This window comes from Peromyscus leucopus, chromosome 6 (assembly GCF_004664715.2).
Source record: "Peromyscus leucopus breed LL Stock chromosome 6, UCI_PerLeu_2.1, whole genome shotgun sequence".
Lineage (NCBI taxonomy): Eukaryota > Metazoa > Chordata > Mammalia > Rodentia > Cricetidae > Peromyscus > Peromyscus leucopus.
This window is the reverse complement of record NC_051068.1, coordinates 8,689,996-8,710,552: the sequence shown is the minus strand read 5'-3', so window position 1 is coordinate 8,710,552 and position 20,557 is coordinate 8,689,996. Positions and strand designations below refer to the sequence as shown.

General features: G+C 47.2%; 1 protein-coding gene across 1 annotated transcript in view; it reads right to left on the bottom strand.

The window, feature by feature from the left end:
* The window catches only part of Tnik (TRAF2 and NCK interacting kinase), a 413,176-nt gene that overhangs the window by 92,755 nt on the left and 299,864 nt on the right, over positions 1 to 20,557 (bottom strand). Inside the window, 4 exon segments of the mRNA XM_028875813.2 lie at positions 2,029 to 2,095; positions 5,640 to 5,815; positions 12,907 to 12,985; positions 14,844 to 14,898. Of these exon segments, the coding sequence (XP_028731646.1) occupies positions 2,029 to 2,095; positions 5,640 to 5,815; positions 12,907 to 12,985; positions 14,844 to 14,898 (377 nt within the window).

Sequence of the window (20,557 nt, the reverse complement as noted above, 5' to 3'; positions counted from 1 at the left end):
GAACCTCAGCTGAAAAATTGTCACTATGAGACTGACCGTCAGGCACGTCTGTGGGGATTAGTGCCCACTGTGGGCAGGTGGCCCTAGGCTGTTTAAGAAAGCAGACTGAGCAAGCCATGGGGAGCAGCCATGGGGAGCAGCCATGGGGAGCAGCCATGAGGAGCACGCCATGGGGAGCACGCCATGGGGAGCAGCCACGAGGAGCACGCCATGGGGAGCAGCCATGGGAAGCAGCCATGAGGAGCACGCCATGGGGAGCACGCCATGGGGAGCACGCCATGGGGAGCACGCCATGAGGAGCACGCCATGAGGAGCACGCCATGGGGAGCACAGCCATGGGGAGCACGCCATGGGGAGCAGCCATGAGGGAGCACGCCATGGGGAGCAGCCACGAGGAGCACGCCATGGGAGCAGCCATGGGAGCAGCCATGGGGAGCAGCCATGGGAGCAGCCATGAGGAGCACGCCATGGGGAGCACGCCATGAGGAGCACGCCATGGGGAGCACGCCATGGGGAGCACGCCATGGGGAGCACGCCATGGGGAGCACACCATGGGGAGCACACCATGGGGAGCAGCCATGGGGAGCAGCCATGAGGAGCACGCCATGGGGAGCAGCCATGAGGAGCACGCCATGGGGAGCACGCCATGAGGAGCACGCCATGGGGAGCACGCCATGGGAGCACGCCATGAGGAGCACGCCATGGGGAGCACGCCATGGGGAGCACACCATGGGGAGCAGCCATGGGGAGCAGCCATGAGGAGCACGCCATGGGGAGCAGCCATGAGGAGCACGCCATGGGAGCAGCCATGAGGAGCACGCCATGGGGAGCATGGGAGCAGCCATGAGGAGCACGCCATGGGGAGCACACCAGGAAGCAGCATTTCTCCACAGTCTCTGCTTCAGTTCCTGCCCTCAGGTTTCTGCTTTGAATTCCCTCCACAATGGACTGCAATATGCCAGACAGAATAGACCCTTCCTCTCCAAGCTGCTTCTGGTCAGGGTTTTAATCACAGCAATAATACTGCAAAGTAGGATAGTCTCCACATGTATACACATGTGCTAGACACACACACACACACACACACACACACACACACACGAAGGAAGGAAGAAGGAAGGAAGGAAGGAAGGAAGGAAGGAAGGAAGGAAGGAAGGAAGGGGAAAACGTGGTGTCTAGCTTACTCCTACAGCATGGTCCCCCAGCACACCAGGACACTCTGTGCCAGGGAGACAGCAATCGGTCCTTGTGCTGCCATGTGAGGGGGCTGGATACCCTGGAGTGCTGGAGGGCATGGACCCATAATGCCCAGTACCTTTCCACTTGTGCATTCTCTCTGCAATTAACAGTATGCGTCTATGGGGTGCACAGAGCTGCAGTCCATGCACAGGGCTGCGGTCCACGCACAGGACTGCGGTCCACGCACCACAAGCACGCCCGCCTCAATTGCCCATAAATACAGATGGGAGGAAAGCGGGGGTCAAAGCCACACCAGCCTCCAAGTGGAGACAACAACATTGAAGAGCACTGGGTTCCGTGGGGACAACAGGAATGGTGTGAACATTTCTATCAGGGTTCACCTCTGGAGGACAATTTGATTTTCTAGAATCACCTCCTCCAGGGTTGGTCTGTGTGAAACATCGAGGCACATGGCAGAACCTGAAAGGGCTTCTCAGAGGGATGAACAAGAAGCTGAATGACTCTCCCCAAAGTTGCAATTTTAAACATTTTTAGCACTGCATTAGCCAGATAATTGCTTCCTTCCCACTCTATATCTACATGTGTGAGGAAACAAGGTCATGAATACAGGCCATACATCTTAGTGGACAAGATAAAGAATATGCTGATTTCCACACTTTTTATAAGAGTCTGCCTAAGGGAAATTTCACACATTAATGAGTATGTATGTGGGCAATGCATTCACTCCTGGCGCATCTTCACAACAGAGCCATAAATCAAAAGGGAAGCACATTTTGAGCAAGCCCAGTCCAGACTGGCAGTGGGAAGGCCTAGCCTTCTTCCTCATACCTGGGCTCCCCAGAGTCATTCTCTTCCTCTTCTTCCTCACTTCCGCTGTATTCATACTCGGTCTCATCTGAGAGAGATCACAGAATGTTAGTGTAGACCATGGTGCTGCTGTTCAGAAAAGACCATCTCTCTGCTTCATAAACTTTCATGAGCCACAGGACTGTGGTCAGTGGACCTCATCAGTAGCCCCAATCCCATAAGACAATGGAGCTGAAAATTCTCCCTACCTAGTCACACTGATGCTGCCCTAACTCCACAGAGCAATACAGGATTCACCTGTCTATGGCAGGGCTGGTGTGATTATGCCAGCACACGAGAGTACACGACACAGAGGCATTACAGTATGTACTACTTGATAGAAACACATGCTCTCTACACTAATCTATACTAAAAGCCTAGAACATGTGATGTGCACGTAGTCCCAAGTTTAACCACACTCCTGGTTTAACAGAAAAGAATAGGTAAGTGTGATTGATTCGTTAGGAACATTCATTTACTTCAGTAAAGATAATAAACATGTTAATGGGTAATAGTGAGACTGAATATTTGCTTTAGACATGATCAAAATAAAATGAGAAAGGCACAAATGGAATGTATGACTGTCATTTCCATGGTTATGAAGAAAGGAAAGGAATGTTTAGTAGACATCTTACATGTGAGCAAATAGTGTTAAATATTTTAGATTTGTTCTCTCACTTACTTATGATAATAATTTCTGAAATAAGGGAGGTGGTCAGATTACAAACTAGTAATGCCTTCATATTAATAAAAGGTCAACCTGGGAGGTATATTTAGAATCAGCATTGAGATGTTTCAATGTGAAAATCAGTGTCTCCCCCAACATATTCCATCCCGAGCAGAAGCACACACAGGGCAGTGGGAAGTGAGAGGAGGAGCAGCTGTCTCCTCTTGCTCAGAATGGAGGAGTAGAAGTCGTGAATCACTGAGGAGGTAAGAAGCTGGGCCTTGGAAGCCAGTGGCCATTTAGCTGGCAGCAGCTGGAAGGATGGGACAATGTCACTGTGAATGATAGGCCTCCATCATGGCTGGCCATGTCACAAGCCGAGAAGCAGTGAGTGCCGAGAAGCTGGGTGTCTGCATGTGGAAAAGCAGATGGCAAGACCAAGGCCACCAGGGCTACAGTGACTCCTACATGGTGAGACCAAGGCCACCAGGGCTACAGTGACTCCCACATGGTGAGACCAAGGCCACCAGGGGTACAGTGACTCCTACATGGTGAGACCAAGGCCACCAGGGCTACAGTGACTCCTGGATCCCCGGATGTGCTATGTTCAGTACTTTTCCATAGGGGATGAGAGGCCTTTGAAACAAAAGAAGATGCCACAGGAATGTCACTTCTTTACAGCTATGGGTTATTGATTATTAGCCTGAAGACATTTGTGCACCCATCAACTGGACTGAAATTGCAATTTGGCTTTATTTCCATTAGGAGGCAGTATTCCCAATGAGAAAACCAGATTGGCTAAAAAGTCTATGTAAATATTAGAGAGACAATGAAGGAAACAGAAGCATGAGGAGTTCAAGTGTATTTTGTAAAATCACAAGTAAGCCTCATATACTTAGATGAGCAGGAACTTTTCAGGCTACCTATTTTGAAAGAACGCTTTCACCAAATGTAAAGAATCTGCAATAGAGTGTTTATAATTCATACCAAAATGATGTGTTCTCAAAATGGAAAAGCAGAGAGTTCAAAATAACATGTAGAACTTTTTACCTAGTAAAGGAAACTATAGTGAACAAAAGAAGCACACAATTATTCTAATTGCTTCTAGTTTCTAAAGTAAAACTTGAACTTGTCAGTCTCCTTGATGTTAACATTTTATCAGAACCGAGCTTGATTGCCTTTGCACTACAGGATTATATAAATCCATAAAAAATAAAACTCTTCAATTCTGCCAAAAGCTACTCATAAAGAGATCTAATGGAAAAGTTTGTTTTTTTTTTTAAGGAGACTGGGGCTGGAGAGGTCGCTTAGCAGTGATGACCACCGTCTAGAAAATCAGTGGTGCGTGTAAGCATCTGTCACACGAGCTCTCTTACAGCCTCTGTGGGTGCCATATACATTAGTGGTGTACATACATACATGAAGGCAGAACACACACACAAATAAAATAAATATTTAATTTTTTTTAATTTTTAAAAAATGTTTAATATCCCCAGTCATCAGGGAAATGGAATTAAACTACTTTGAAATCCTGCCTCACCCAGGTCAGAATGGCCATGGCCATTGGATGTAGGGGAAGAGCAATTTTTTTCTATTAAAAAATTTTTTTCATTCATTTTACACACCAATCAAAGATTCCCCTCTTCCCTTCCCCTGCGCCCCCCCCAGCCTCCCCCTCTCAACCTACCCCCCACTTCTCCCACAAGAAGGCAAGGCCTCTCATAGGGAGGCACAACCAGTAGAGGCAAGTCCAAGCCCTTCCCCTGTCTCAAGGCTGCAAGGGTGTCCCATCATAGGTAGTGGGCTCCAAAAAGCCCTCTCATGCACCAGGGATGGATTCTAATCCTACCGCCAGGGGCCCCCCAAGCAGATCAAGATATACAACTGTCTCGCCATGCAGATAGACACTCCCTTATCCAAATTAACTAAAAGGCAGAGAGGGCGCATCCAAATCAACAAAAGCAGAAATGAAAAGGGAGACATAACAACAGACAATGAGGAAATCCAGAGAATCATCAGGTCATACTTCAAAAACCTGTTCTCTGTGTTGTCGGCTCCTTTCTGCTGCCCTTTATACTAAGGACAGGGGAGGGGCGAGAAGGGGGAGTCAAGGAAACCACGCCCACCTACTCCAGCCTCTGGCCTCCTGCTCTGTCTTCCCTCATACACTCTCAGTGGGTACCTTCTATCCTGAAACTGCCTCTCCCTCCTAGAGCCTCCTGCTCCCCCCAGTGAGTTCTTCCTGCTTATCCTAGTCCTCCTTGTCATGCCCACGCCTCCCTTCCTCCCCGCCTTATGCTCTGCTGGCCATGAGGCCTGCACCAGAACATGCAACTGTAAGCCACCACTCCAACAACTTGGGCATGGTCCCAGGGTCTCAAAGCTGGGCTCCTGTACTTTCCATGACACAGAGAGGACTATGGAGAGGAATCTGTGCATCTACAAAATAAAGAGGTGCACTTGAGGACCTTCCACACAAAAGCTGATGCCATGCTGCTAGCCTGGCAAGCTAATGAGCCTTTCTATTACAGACACCGTAATGAATTCTTTCCTGACTTCTACATAACTGAATTAGAAACAAGTCTCGGGGCATAAAAACATAAATGCTGAAGACGTCAATACAGAAAAATGTCACTAGATGAGTTCTGTAGGTTGATGTGTGGATGTCACCCTCAGAAATGTGAATATTCATTTGAATTAAGAGAAATCACTTGTCATTTAAAGTGCTGCCTAGTCTCAGTCGACATGGCTTTGTTTGGTGCCTAGAAGAGGGCCTGTCGCTTACAGATCTACTTTTTCCATTCGCCTTCAAACGGTGATTCCACTCCACTGACGCCCAAGGCTGCAACCTAACAGGCAGCCCTCACACGAGACCATGATACTCTGCCTTCTGTTTCCTTCTCCGAAGTACAAGTGTGCAACTGACCCTTTTCTCCTCGCTTCTTCTTTGTTCTGTCGATGTGGTCCTTCAGCTGGATGCGGACCTGTCTCTCGTTAGGTTGGTCTCGTATGAACGGATGCTTCATCAATTGCTCGGTGGCTGGTCGCTGACTGTGATTCTTTACCAAGCAGCTCTCAATAAACGACTGGAATTTTTTTGACCTGCCAAACAAAAGAGATGAATTCACAGATAAAATGACAACATAAGAGAAAAGCAAATACATCTTTTGAAATATGGCCTTATAAAGAAAAAAAAGTCCATTCTGTAAGCATAGGGATCAACCAATCGCAAATCAGTATCAATACATTAGTACAATGAAGTTCAAAGGTCAAATCACAATCAACATTTACATAAGGTAACATATGGTAGTTATCATATGCATGGGGACATTTTCACACAGGGAACACAGCCTCACACAGGAGTCTGAAGGAATGAAGGGGAAATGATCTCTTTGGGAAGCACACAGGCACTTCATTTATACGCCCCCTAGAAAGCCAATTTCCTCCTAGATAAATTCTGTGCTAAAAAGGTCTGGGAGCAGGAAATCCCCGGAGGCAGCTACCATGGCAGTGATCAGGGAAGCAAGGCCACAATGCAGCAGAAGTTACTGCTGATGTTAGCCAGGATTTATGGGTGGGGCATGCGTGTTCTTGACAAAAGTTCCAAGGAGTCAGAAGTGATTAGTTCACAGCTTCCCAGAGTGCCTTGGGAGCTGTCCAGACAGCTCAGTGTATCTCTCCTGAGATCTCAGTGGAACCCCTGGCCTCTGAGCACCTTGCCTACTCAGGAGGGAGCTGTTTTTTGCTCTCTGTCGCCCTTCTGTGGCTGCACTGTGGATTCCTGAAGGAATGGCTTTCTCAATTCTCCAATAGAAACACTTCCCAGAATGTGCGTATTTCAGGCTCAAGAAGTATCTTCAGCACATAGAACACCATGTGCAGCATGTCCTCCAGCATCCAAGTGCAAGAGACAGGGAGGAGAGGGCGCAGCAGCTAAAGCCTGATGGATGGTGAGCAGCTGTTATCGGCATCCTCAAGTAAGGGGGGCAATGGGAGGTGGAGACCTAAAAGATGTCTCCTAAGCTGAGGGTCCAGCTCTCCCGGAGCAGATAGAAGATGAAAAAGGAGGAGGAGGAGGAGAAGAAGAAGAATATCGAGACAGAAGCACCAGGAGAAACCCTACATCAACAATGTTGAAGGAGAGAACCAACTCCTGAAATCTGTCCCGACCTCCACATGTGCATTGTGGTATGTGCTTGACTGTACACACACACACACACACACACACACACACACACACACACACACACACACACTTGAATGTACATGCACACACACAGAATAAATAAATATTATGTATTACATATGCATAGAAAATAATGCCAGAGTAGGATACTCTCTGCTTCTGCCTACATTTAAGCAATTTCTTAACTTATTCCATGTTTTTCAAGTAATAAATTTTCTTCCTACATTTCTAAACTATGCACGAGCTTGAAAGTATCTTGCATACATCTAAAAGCAATGCAGCATCCTTAGCCACTGCCTTGCTCACAGGTGAATTAGGGTTGGCTATACCATGGACTAGAAATATGACAGAAGAGCTATGTACCTGCTTGTGATGTCTTCCTTCCTGGAGGTTTTCAGAGGTGTCAGGAAATGCACAAGTCATATCGTGAGCACACTACCTACAGCGCTATGTCTGGTGAATGAATGGATGGATGGATGCACACACGGAAGTACTGATTCCAGCTGCGGTCTGGCTCCATTCCAGTCTGTGCTTGTGAGGAACGGAAATGGAGGTCTTGGGGCCAGGGAGGTGGCTCAGTGGACAACGTTCTTGCTATGCAAGCATGAGGACCTGGATTCGAACCTCTAGCACTCATGTACATAGCTAGCACGCCAGTGTGCACCTACCATACCTGTGTTGAGAATGGGGGACAGGAGAGGCAGAGCCTCGAGCTAACTGGCCACCTCGTCTAGCCTATCAGAAAGTTCCAGGTTCTGTGAGAGAACGTCTCAAATGTGAAATGGAAAGTGATTGAGGTAGTCACCTGACACTGCCTTTTGGCTTCCAAATATGTGTGCACAAATGTGCATGTGCCCTGTCCACATTCATATAACACACACACACACACACACACACACACACACACACACACACACACGGGGGGGGGGAGAGAATTGGTTGCAAGGAGTAGTATGTTTTCTATCCCAGATTAATCAAATAAAAAAAGTACTGAAGAACAGACTCATCTAAGGAACAAACCGGAAGCTCTAATGACCTCAAAAGGCAGCCGCAAACCTGGCGGACTCCACACAGGGCTGCTCTGGGGAGAAAAATCAGCATCAAAAAGATGAAGACAACACAACTCATGACAGAGGCCTATGAAATATTCACAAGGAACGAAACAGTAGTTCTCTCACTGGCAGCTAGGAAGAAGTGCTTGCTTTTTATTGTAAAGCACTCCTCTATTAATTAGAGGGTGATAAATAAAAGCCATCACAACCAATTTGAAAAATGAGATCCAGACCTCAATAGACTATGCATTCCTTTCTCTGACACTGACATCTGAAAATAAAACAACCAAAAAAAAAAAAAAAAAAAAAAAAAAAAAAAAAAAAAAAAGCCAGAAAACCCTCCAGCTCTCCAGGCAGAACTGTGTTCCATTAATGGAACCAGCTCTGAGAGTTCCCTCTGCAGGGCTCTGCTGGAGGGAAGGACTCCAAGAATGGCTTGGCATCCGAAGGGCAGAGACAGGACACAGAGCTCTGTAAAGCAGCTGAAGTGTCTCTATCTTTTGCACAGGCAGCATCTGAAGAGAAAATGCGGCTCACTTAAAACACATCCTCAAGCAAGTGTGATGGCACATTCCCATAATCCCAGCACCTTGGAATGCTGAGGCAGGAGGATAACCATGAGTTTGAGGCTATAGGTTATATAATGCATCTGAAGACAACCTGGACTACACAGTGGAACCCTGTCTCCACAAAACAAAAACAAAACAAAATTCCCACGTCTTCAAAGAAGACACACTAATTTTCTAAGTTAGTGTGACCGAGGAATCAATATGTTTAATTGCACAGTTAATTACAAGTGAAAGTACTTCACGGGTGTTGAATACCTGCTCGCTGGGTGTTACAATGGGTTCAAAGTAAATTTATGGTCCTGCTGGTAGCTTAGCTTTGTCTCTTAAGAAAAAAAAAAATAACAACTTGCAGGAAGGTTAGCAATACAGCCTTGCCTAGAGTTGGATGCAGTGGCAAATGTCAAGGATTGATGCTCAGGGTGATGGATGGAGAAGGAATGCCAGTGTTTGGTGCTCACAGTCTGATGTTCAACAGAGTCACGCTGGTTATACACTGAAGTTGCTTACATTAGCCATTGTAATCTGGAGGGCTGGATGCTTACAATAGTCATCACATCCATATCGGCAATTCCAGCCTTGAAAATCTGTGTGGCTCTGTGCCAGTTCTCACTACCCCCTTTCTCTGCCTTGGGCTTCATCACGTGCTGTATGGCTCAGGACAAATGACTTAACTTTCCCTGTCTGCAAATACAGACATCCACAGAACTTATCTCAAAATACCACTGCAGTGATTAAAGAAGTGAATTCCTTTAAAATGCCTCTCTTGATTAGCACTGGCATACTGCAGGGACATCTGACCATTCTCTGATCATCACTGGACTCAAGTAAGAGAAAATTCTTTCCTAAGGACTGCGACACAGAAATGAGACATGGCTTACCAGCCCCCCCCCCCCTTCTGTTGAATAAAATGGGCCCCGTGGGGCACTGTTGAGTGACAGGGAGATGTTTGGAAGATGGTTTTATCATTGTGGGAGTATCACAGAACATATCTGCTTAGCTGAGGCGGCTCCAGAGTCATCAGGTGGCCTAGTGCATTGTTAACCAACATGTTACAGAGCGTGTGACTGCACAACGTTCATTAAGGGACTTGCTCTAGATGTATTTGATTTGGGAAAACTGAACAGAAAAGGTTAATTTCCAAAGCCTGTGTTCCAGTTTGGGTTTGATTTTGATGAAGTGTGCAGTCACAGTACAAATGAGCAAATTCAATTTATTTCAAATATTTTGTGACATCTACTTTATGTCATCATAACTTTATTTGGAACACACATACACACAAACACACACACCACACATGCACACACACACACATACACCCCTTTGTCCTTTCTCAAAACAAAAATGCCTGACAACAGGCATAGAGCTTTGAAAATTAATGGGGGTTGGGAGTGTCTAGCTTTTTGGTCAACTTGACATAAGCCAGGGTCATTGGAGAATAGCTAGCTATCTTCAGCTGAGAAATGCCTCTATCATATTGGCCTGCAGGCAAGTCTGTGGAAGCATCTTCTCGGTTAGTGATTGACAGGAGAGGACCCAGCTCACTGTGGGCAGTGAGGACTTGCAAACGCTCCTGAGGTCGGACAATGAGTAGCAGAGTCAGAGTTCCTTCAAGGAGGTCTCATGAGCCATGCATGGTATAGGGCTGTGAAGTGAGGTGTCACTCAGGACATTAGAGAGCCAGGCTTGTGGGATGCCCACTGAGGAAAGTCACAGGCATGGAGTGGAACCATTCTAAGAGAGGCTATGTGTGCTAGAGGCAGAGCAGGAGAGGCAAGGCCAGCGGGGACCAAATGGCATTACTAGGAGCCTGAGACGCTTGAAATGAAACTGCAGGGTGTTGTTTCCCATGCTAGGCACAGAGCCAGCTTATGTCCTGTTTTTCCCTTCTGTGTCCACATTCTAGTCCTCTTGGAATGAAAATGATTAGTTTGGGCTATTGTACATTGGAAAACTGTGACTTGGTTTTTAACTTTACAGGTCTTCACAATTAAGAGACTGATGTGGGTATCACAAGAGTCTTCAGGCTTTTGAGCAATTGGATTTCAAACTGTTAAGATTTGGGGAACTCTTATAGATGAACTAAATGCACTTTGCCTCATGAGATGATGATGAGCCTTTGAGGCCCAGGAGTGGAATGTTATAGTTTAAAGCGACAGGTTGACAGGGGTAGACTTGTGATGGCTCATCTTCCTTGCCAACTTAATTAGACTTGCAATCACCTGGGAGACACACATCTGAGTGTGGCAGTAAGGGTGTGGCCAGATGATAGGCTCAATCTAGGAGGAAAGATCTATCCTGACTGTGCACAGATTGGATCTCTGTCTGAATCAAAAGGAAGGAGGAAGAAAACAGCTGAATAGCTGCATTCAGCTCTCTCACATAGTGTGACAACTGTGTCACGTCCCCACTGCCTTAATTTCTCTGCCATGATGGACTGTTTCCCTTCTTTAACTGCGAGCTTTTGTCAGGAGTTCTGTCAGGAAATGATAAAGTGACCGATGCAGCCTCTTAGATGACATGCCTGGACGACCGGCTTGTTCCCCTGTGGAAGAGCACACAATATCTCCCCAGAAGTGACAGGAGGAGGCTCAGCCGCAGGGGACAGGAAGTGAGGCCCATGGCACACAGCAGGCTCTCCTGGGGAGCTTGGCACATTCCAAGCTGCAATCTGGCAGGCAGCAGGCTTCGCAATGTCACCATTGCTTCCAGGGGAGGGAACGGAGCTGGCTCCCCTCTCCAGGAGTCAGATGGGGGGTGGGGAGAAGAAATCTCAGAAGAGAGAGGAAGGACCCTCCTGTGCACATGCTCTCTGGTGCCCAATGAAAGGCTGTTGCTGGGGAGAGAACACTTCTGGTACCACAGTGACCCTCTGAGAGGAAGGAGAGCAGGGAAGCTTCGCCTCGGTTACCAATAGCAATCCCCCCTCCCCCTTGCAGGTCTGGAGCTTAGAGACAGCCGTTGCTGTGGCTTTTCTGTTTCCTTCCTCTCTGTGTAGCACGCCTTTCCTCTGTCAGCCAGGGTTGCTATGTCATTACGGCTGATTGTACTAATTAAGCCTGCTCTGGGTGGTGGGTGTGCACCTGTGGGTGGGAGACAGGATGCCAGTCAAGGGTCTGAGCCTTAAGTCATAGGAAAAGGGACAAATGGTTTGCTCCTTTTTAGTCGGACTACCCAGGACTTATGCCTAGTGGGAAAAACAGTAGGAGGTCACAGGTGGGCAAGGATTAACTCTAATGCAGGGGGAACCAGAGATATAAGAGTGTATCAGGAGGTCCTGCCACTTCTGTAGCAGGGAAGGGGAAACTGACATAAAGACCATGATAAAACTACCCACGAGAGTGACAGACAACATACGGCCCTAACCTGAGGACCCCGTTTCCAAACCCCATCTGGGCGTTCACCATCCACATGCCCAGCATGCCTCCTCATGACAGTATGCACGGAGTAGCTCCCTTTAGAACAAGTCACCTTTTTGTCAGGATTAGTTTATTAAGAACAAAGGTTATACTGTTCTCCCCAAATAGGAAGCCAGAATGCCCTGTCATAAAGAGAAAGGGACTAAAAATAACTCCACAAAGAACCACGATTTCCCAAGCCAGAGACATCACATGGACCATTAGCAGGTCTGTGTGGCACACAGGGAACCACTGTCTTGAGGAGTAGAAGCCGGCCAATCTAATGGGCTGACTCTAAATCATCACTGTCTCTGATGAAATGTGCCATGCAGTCAGGAGAACACACCGCAGTCATAAATCACAGCGTCTCTGTGCATTACCTGGGCTCTATTTTGGCTAATAGCTCTTTGCCTTGAGGATAGGGTTAACAACCTGCTGTACAGACGGCAGGTAATGAAGCTGGGAGTCCAGGATGAATGGCAGCACACAGAATGCCACCTACCAGCTGTGCTGTGCACTCTTTTAACCCAGCCAGAAGGACCCGGGGGAGATCAGGGGTAACTCAAAGGAAGATCACAGAGAGGCTGGACAGATGGCTCAGTCAGTACAGTGCTCATCACGCAAGCACAAGGACCCAAGTTCAGATCCCCAGCACTCACATAAAGCCAGGTGTGGTAGGATGTGCCTGTAATCGCAGGGCTATGGAAACTGAGGCAGTCGGTTTGCTGGGGCTCACTGGCCAGCCAATCTAGACAAATTGGTGACCTCTGGGTTTAATGAGACACCCTGTCCATAAAACTAAGGTAGGAAAGCAACTGTATGAGATAACTGAGGTCAACCCCGGCCAAATGTGCACCTGCAGACACATGTTCACACACACACACACACACACACACACACACACACACACACACACACACACGAAAGACAAAGGAAAGATCACAGGAAAGCTTCACCTTCAGATCTTCAAAATACTGAAGGGCAAACTTACCACTTCTTTGACTTGAGGCGAGGTGCTGGGTTCCGGGGGATGAGGAAGAGGGCTCTCATGGGATGCATGTCACAGAGGGCTGTGGGAGACCAAAAACAAGGACCAGAGCCAGTCAGAAGCCAAGCCCACACTACCATCCTGTCTGTACAGAAATGCTACACACGTGGACACATGTCTATAAGGTGCTTGTGAATAAGGAGTCAAAGATCCGGAAGCTTCTGCTCGGCAAACATTTTAAAGAGCTGATGTCTAATTAGATGAATCTCATAAAATGCACATTTCAAACAGATACTAACATTCCTAGGGTCCATATCTTCATGTCATAAGGAAAATGAGTTAAGGGGCCAACGACTAGCCATCTCCTGTGTAAGTAGCCACCTGCCATTCAAAACAAACGGCATGGTGACAGCTAGGATCGGTGTGGCAGAGGTGATGCTCTTTAACAAAAGCCTAAGCTGCACTCTAAAAGGGATCTGAGCAGCCACAGCTCTGTCTTCCATTGGAGGCTTTATGCACACACTGATGTCTATGCACATTTCTAGGCTTTTTGGTACTCTGCCAGGACACCAAATGTCCCTAGCAGCCTTTCAGGTTGCGTGGTGTGCCTTGTTTTCTAAACCCTCCAACCCCAGGATGACTAGGAGGTGAAGTCAGCTTGTAAACATGATGTAATCATGTATCACGAACACACTCTACATTCTTATTTCAATCCACATATCTTATTGCTTACTTTCTAACAGTGAGAATACATTTTTTTTTTCTTGGTACCAAGATTGAGAATATATGCTCCCTCGATGCCAGAGGATTCTGTGGGTAGAGTTTATTTTTAGTCTCGTCTACCACTCAGGATGATAACACAGTTTTAACACTGTGGTATCTGAATTTTCTGACTCAAAAATGTCATTGTGAACAAAGGAAATTTTGTCAATAAACACTCCAAGTCAATCATGCCACACATGGATTCAAGGAACTTAAGAAAAATAAGAGGGCAGTGATGACTCAAGAGTCCAAAGTCTAAGAATGAACTGTCTTGAAGGTCCTTGCAGGTCTTTGGAGCCCTGGTCCTGTGAGAAGTGGATGAGAAGGTGTGGCGGTGTGTGAATGCGTACACAAGGACACAACTGGGAGCAATTCCTGTCTGAGTGAGACAGAGAAGAGCCAGCAAAGGGCCATGCCATTGTCACGCAATGCTAGCCCTGGGTGCAGGAGGGAAGGTGGGTCCTAGACTGTCCTGTAGTCCCCCAGGCTGGGTTGGCTAGGTATAAGGGTGATGCTCGAACCACAGCAGCTTGCAAAGTGAATCCACCTCTCTCAGGAAAGAGTGTGCTGGTGTCTCTACTGAGTTGGCACTGATAGGGAGAGTTGGGGAGGTCTGGGAGGTCCAGTCTCAGCCCCCCAGGCCACCACAACAGCTGCCAGAGATCTTCTATGGTGCTAGTGCTTAACGTCTCAGGGGACTTGGGGGGGGGTGTTCTCAAGATTGCAAGCATCTGAGACACTGCTCCTATAAGGGCAGGGACATCTTAAATACTAATATTTTCAGAAGAGAGGCAGCCTCTGAGTTCAGGTATTTTTGAAAGCTGCACCCAGGAATTCAGCTTTGGAGTTCTGTACATGGGAGTTGACATTGTCTGTGGTTGCTCCAAATTCTGCATGAGGCAGAGGGCCGCAAGAACGAGCCACACAGTAAGTGGGTGAGAAAGAAAGACCCCCCCCCCAAAGTTTGCTTTCCTCTTTCTCAGCAAAACACAGATCCACACACTGCTCTGAAACCAACAGATTCCTGGTTGATTTAAGATGCCTCTGCTTTCTAAATAGACCACATCAGACCCACGCCGGGCTCAGTGTAGCGGAAGGAGAGCAAGCGTAGCCCTGGCAGGAGCCCACAGGACCCACAGAAGCAGCCCACAGCAGATTTTACCCAGGAAGGAACTTACGGGGCGCGCCCTCTGCCATCTCAATGGCGGTGATTCCCAAAGACCACAAGTCACTCTGCAAAACGAGAAAGCACAGATATACACACAAATTCAATCAACAGAGGACAGTTGGTTAAACCTGGTAATTACTGCAGAACTGCCTGTGGGGAAGTCACTCCATTGTCTGTTTACAAACTTATTTCCTCATCCAGCTGCAGAGTCAGAGGAATCACATTCACTTTTCAGTGCACACACTTTTCCTGGTGCCTGGCATATGGTATGTTTCCAATAAATGTATAAGAAATGTATAAGGTTTTTAAAAGTTAATTTATTAGTGAGATGTATGTGTCAGTGGAACCATATGAAATGTTGCTGTTTTCAATCTTTTTGACGTGTGTGAAATAATGGGTTTCATGATACTATTGCATCGGCCTAGCGTGTACTTTCCTCCTATCTCTCTTCCACCCCCTCTCTTCCCCTTCCATACTTTTAGTCCTCTCCCTTCTCCCAAATAGTCCCCCGTCTACTTTCCTGTCTCATACGGTTTTTTCTTTCACTGTTTTTATTGAGCTCTAATTGCTACATAGTAAACTGCACATGTATGACGTACACCATTTGATAAGGTGTGACACCCCTGTGACCCCACCCTCACAATCAAGGCAGCAAACCTCACCTCCAGAGGACTGCACTCCCCCCTCACGCCTCCCCTTCTTTCCCGTCTCCCTTCCCACTCTCTGGGTAACTTTCTCATCTGCTCCATCAATGTAGACTACATCTTCCAAATTTATCGAAAAGGACTGAAACAGCAGGTGGCCTTTTTCCCACCTATGATAGCAATCTTGAAGGCCCTCCTTGTTGGATCACGTGTTGATACTTCCTGACTTTTGTCACTTAGTAGTATTCTATTAAGTGGATGTGCTGGGGTTTGATCTCAGTTGCTGAGAGATATTTGGAGTGTTTCCAGTTTGGACTATTCTATACAAAATGCTTACAAACCTTGGTGTCTAGGTCTTGGGTACAAGCTTTTATGACTTCTGAATAAATACCAACAGTTAGAACCGGTGGCGAATTTAGTAGGTATTAATCGCATCCAATCTGTTTAACACACAACAACCTATCCTTTACTGTGATAGGAAAAGGATGGGATATTCTGATGGGGACAGGCGCGTACATTGCAGCACAGTCGACCAGATGTTCTCCAGCTCCCTTACACACTGCTGTGGAAGACAGGTCTTAAGTCCTAACCTGCCTTCTTATGTTTGGACTGACTGCCAGTGCTCCCCGCTTTACTGGACGGAATCTCCAGGTCTCTCTATCCAGGCGAGGTGATCTGTAAGTATGGCATGGCTGATGTCATCAAGACATGGAGGAAACCAATGAGATAGCCCAGAAGGATGCTTGCTGTTCCCTCCACTCAGCCAATGGGGAAGAACACCTAAGATAGGTCCGGTTCAGGGACTACATTCCGATATCATCAGCCATCTCACTCCCAGGTTTTTAGGAGTTTCACACACATTATTCAAAATTCTCCCCTGTAACTTTACTCAAATCATAGAGATCAAAGTGAAGCTTCCTTGCTATCCCCACCAAACAAATGTCAAGGGCACCAGAAGGTGGGAGTAAAAGGGTATAATTGGAAGGGAGCCGTGGACTACATGCTGAATCATTTCCTCAAATGGAATTTCTCAGTAGCCTGTGAATGACTGGCAGCCTGCTCAGTATCTGAGGAGAGTTCCTTACAAGGTACAAAGGGATGTACCGGGTGCCCAGCCTGTCACCCAGAGTGCCGTCAGCTTAGAGCAGGTAGCAATGGGGACAGTGAGGCACTGGGCTAAGAGGCCAACACAACGGTGCAGGAAGTCAGCTGCTGTCCTCTCTCTCTGCTCTCTTTCTGGATTTCTTCCAAAGCTCCAGACAACACATTCCTTGCAGTACGTGTGCATCCAGCAAAGGACTGTTTCTTGGGTTGGCTCAGGAGTGGAACACGCCAAAGATGAGAACACAGCTCTCTTGTACCTGCATTTACAGTCGGCAGACCAAGACAGTTGCTTGGGAACATGAGAGAACAAGCCCCTCCCTGTACAGGAGGTATCAGGCAGGAAACAGGGAAAAGAGCCGGAAGTCGAGGGTCAGCATCAGAGGTCCCTGTGCCTTTTGATAATATTCCAGTGTCCTCAGGACTTGATATTTCCTCTAGCAGCTTCCCAATAGCCTATGAACAGAGCATTTCTGGAGCATGAGAAGGCACGCTCTCCGCTGCCAGCTGCCAGGCAGGGGTGGACTGAAATGGCCGTCAGACCCAGTGAGTCTTGAGCTGGTGTGAGAGGTCGCACGTTGAAGAGAAATGATGGCACTGAGCTGAGAAGGCTCCAGGCCAAGCTTTAGACAGAGAGAAGATGCACTGCAGCCAGGCTCACTTCTGTCTCTGAGGTTCTGTTCAAACTTCCCTACATGGAGGGAGAGGTATATGGCAAAGAGGGCCAATCCTGGGGATGTGCAAGTGGGCCTCTCCTGTCTCCTCCCCCACCTGAAGAAGTCTGGATCCCAGCAGCTTCCTGTGCTGTGCCAGCCACTGGCCTTTTCTCATGTTAGCCCCTCACACAGGTGGTGGCTCCCACCATGCCATCTATTGACACACCACTAGTTCAATGCGGTTTGTGTTCTTTACACACTTTGCCTCAGGACATACACACTCGGGGTGGGGGTTCAGGGAGAAAGGGAGCAGGAGAGAGAGGTGGGTAGACAGAGGGAGAGGGAGGAGAGGTAGAGGAGAGGAAGTGGGGGCAATAAGACCTTGTGTCTCAGGTCTTTGTTTTGGTGACTGAACAGTACTGGTACACAGTAGGTTGTTATTACAGATTTGCTGAATGAATGAACGAGGAGCGATGGTCCAGGCTGCCCGCTGCCTTCACAGATCTTCTCCCAGATCACAGAGGCCACACAGAAAATGGCCCTGGCTCTCCCACGGCCATTGCCATTTCTCCTTTAACTGATCACAGTGCACGTCTTGAGTATTCATCTTTACTTTAAGTCAGCAACCCACAAATCATTGTCCCTGATTCTCTGTCCACAGGTGACGGAGGTATTGCCAAAACAAAGGAGCAGAGATTCAGCAAGGACCTGTTCCTGTGCTACAAAGCCAACCTTAGCTTCCCAGAGGACATGTAGGTTGGTAGGGAGAACAGGCTTTCAGAGCAGACACAGCCAGACACAGTCCATGCTCCTGATTTAGTGACTTGCAGAATGCTGCCCAGCTTAGCTTTCTCAATGGCACAGGAGGTGCTGGTGGCATGCTTGTTTTCAGGCACGCTGCCCAGCACAAAATCTGGTGCCCATGGGCCTCAAGCATATGGATTTCTCTGCCTGCACTGCTGGTGAGGTTCTTGGCCTCCCCATTTGGTTGTCATGGTTTCCCTCCATGCCGCTGTGGCAGGCATCATTTGTTGGCTAACCTGAACCACTCCACTGCTACCTCCATTTCTGAGTGCCCCAAAGCTGCACTGGCTTATCCTGGCACCCCACCAGTGAGTTAGATTTGTGACCAGAGCTATGACCAATGAGAGACACGCAAACAAAGCCAGGCGCTTGTGTTTTTCCCCAAATAGGGAGCTAACGCAGCTGGTGTCTTGCAAGCTCCTTTCAACTTCTTAGTGTCTTGAGTAAAAATATGGTGTCTGGAGTTACAACATCCATCTTGCAACCTGAGGCAATATGCCAACTGATGAATGATGCCAGCGCAGAGAGGGAGGAGGCAGAGTTTCTGGAGATATCCATGCTCATCACATCGGCTCTGGACCACATGATGCTAGATTTCTGGTGATGGAATAAGCATGATTCCAGCCAAAGATATTTGCAAATGATCCCATGTATGTGTATATGTGTATATATGTATGTTCATGTTTGTGTACATGTGTGCACATGCATGCATGTATATATATGTGTGTATATATAGAGAGAGATGTGTATGTATGTACATGTAGTATGTATACATCTATGTATTATCTACACAGAAATAGTAGGAAGGAAAAGAGAAAGAGTTTGACTGTAGGAAACGGGAGGTCTCAATTCCTGCAAGGCCCTCTTGGAATTGTACCACAGGAAGCAAGGATGGTTAATAAAGAAAAGATGTCTCTCTTTGTTAGCCTTCCTAAAAACACCTTTTTAAATCAGAGCCCCTATCATACCATCCAAACAAACAGCCTGTGTAGCCTTGGCTAGTCATATTACCAGGCCAGTCATATGACTATTGCTTGTTGAAGACTTTATTTCATGTTATTATCAGTATCATTTTGAACTGGAGTTATCCCATTTTCCAAAGGAAATATTTATATTCTTAAATTCTTGGTCATATATTCCCAAAGCTGCTTGTAAGCTCTACTTAACTGCCTGCGTTGGGAAGCTATAACCGTCCCTGACAGGCCCTGTTCAACCTTTGGATAAATTAGTGAATCCCAAAGACACTTCAGAACTTAAACAAAGGAGAGGGGGCCCCCATCACTACTGGCAAGACAGATCACCGGAGACGGGCAGGGAAGAGAGCAGAACACGATGGGAGAGTGAGGCAGACGAGTTTCCTTCATGACCATTGTGTGACTCATTTTGGCAGGAGTTGGGCAATTCATTATTTCAGCGGTGCGGAGCCGCCGGCCTGCAGCATGATTAATAGCTCATCCCTGTGTGCATTACAAACAGAACAGAGACAAATTCTAGTGCCTCTGAGAAGGCAGGTACAAGGTACAGCTTCTGGCTGAGGCCTGGGGACAGCTGGAACACAGTGGCTTGCACAAAACAAAAGAACGTTCTTTCTGAACAGGGCTGCCCAGCTCAGTGGAAGAGAGCCTCGCTACAATAAACTGCCATTCAAGGAGAGGGAGGGCGTAGCTAGAAGTCTAGTGTGCTCCACTGCAGCCGTGGATGAAGCTCCGACTCTGAGCTCTGACACAGAGACCTTTTCCTCAACCACAATGCTTAGGTAATGTATGGTTTGTGGGACTGATATAAGAATTCAGTAACTTGATAAGCTCCACAGTCCTAACATGGCCCAGTGCACAAGCACACGGTAGACAGACTTTTGGGGGTCAATGATTGCCAGCTGTCAGTTCAGTCAGTATACTCGAGCTAAGTAAGGGCAATGAGCCTCATAGCCCAATGGCATAAGGCAGGCTGGGCAGAAACGGAACCCAGAGGAAGGAGACTGGACATTGACTTCTTCCCGTCTTTGTAGTCTCCCACTGTGGCCCCCTACTGGCAGAACATGATCAGATATCAGATGGACAAACAGAAAAGGGGCTGGCTCAAGTATCCCAAAGCAGGGGCAGCATGGTGGTCTAGACAGACAGACAATAGCTTGATAATGAGCATAACCAGCTGGATTCTACAGTGCTTCACAGACATGAAAATAGTCTTTCATTTGTAAATGTACATGCAATTTGTCTATTCTTTCTAAAATATTTCAATTGGGGTAAAAAAGGGAATCATATGCCGAGTGTGGTTGCTACAGAGATTAACTTAATCTAGTGGTTAGAGCTTTAGAGACGGGGGCTTGAGTTCAGCAGGAGGTAACTAGAGATGGGCAATGCACACAGAGCTGAGTTGCATGAAATCACTTGTTTCATTAGGTCAACAAAAATGACCACAAGAACCAGACTTTCATGAGATATGTGAGCACAAAGCTGTCCTAGAGCATTCTTACCATATGCCAAACACTGTGTGATATCTTCATAAATATCAAAAGG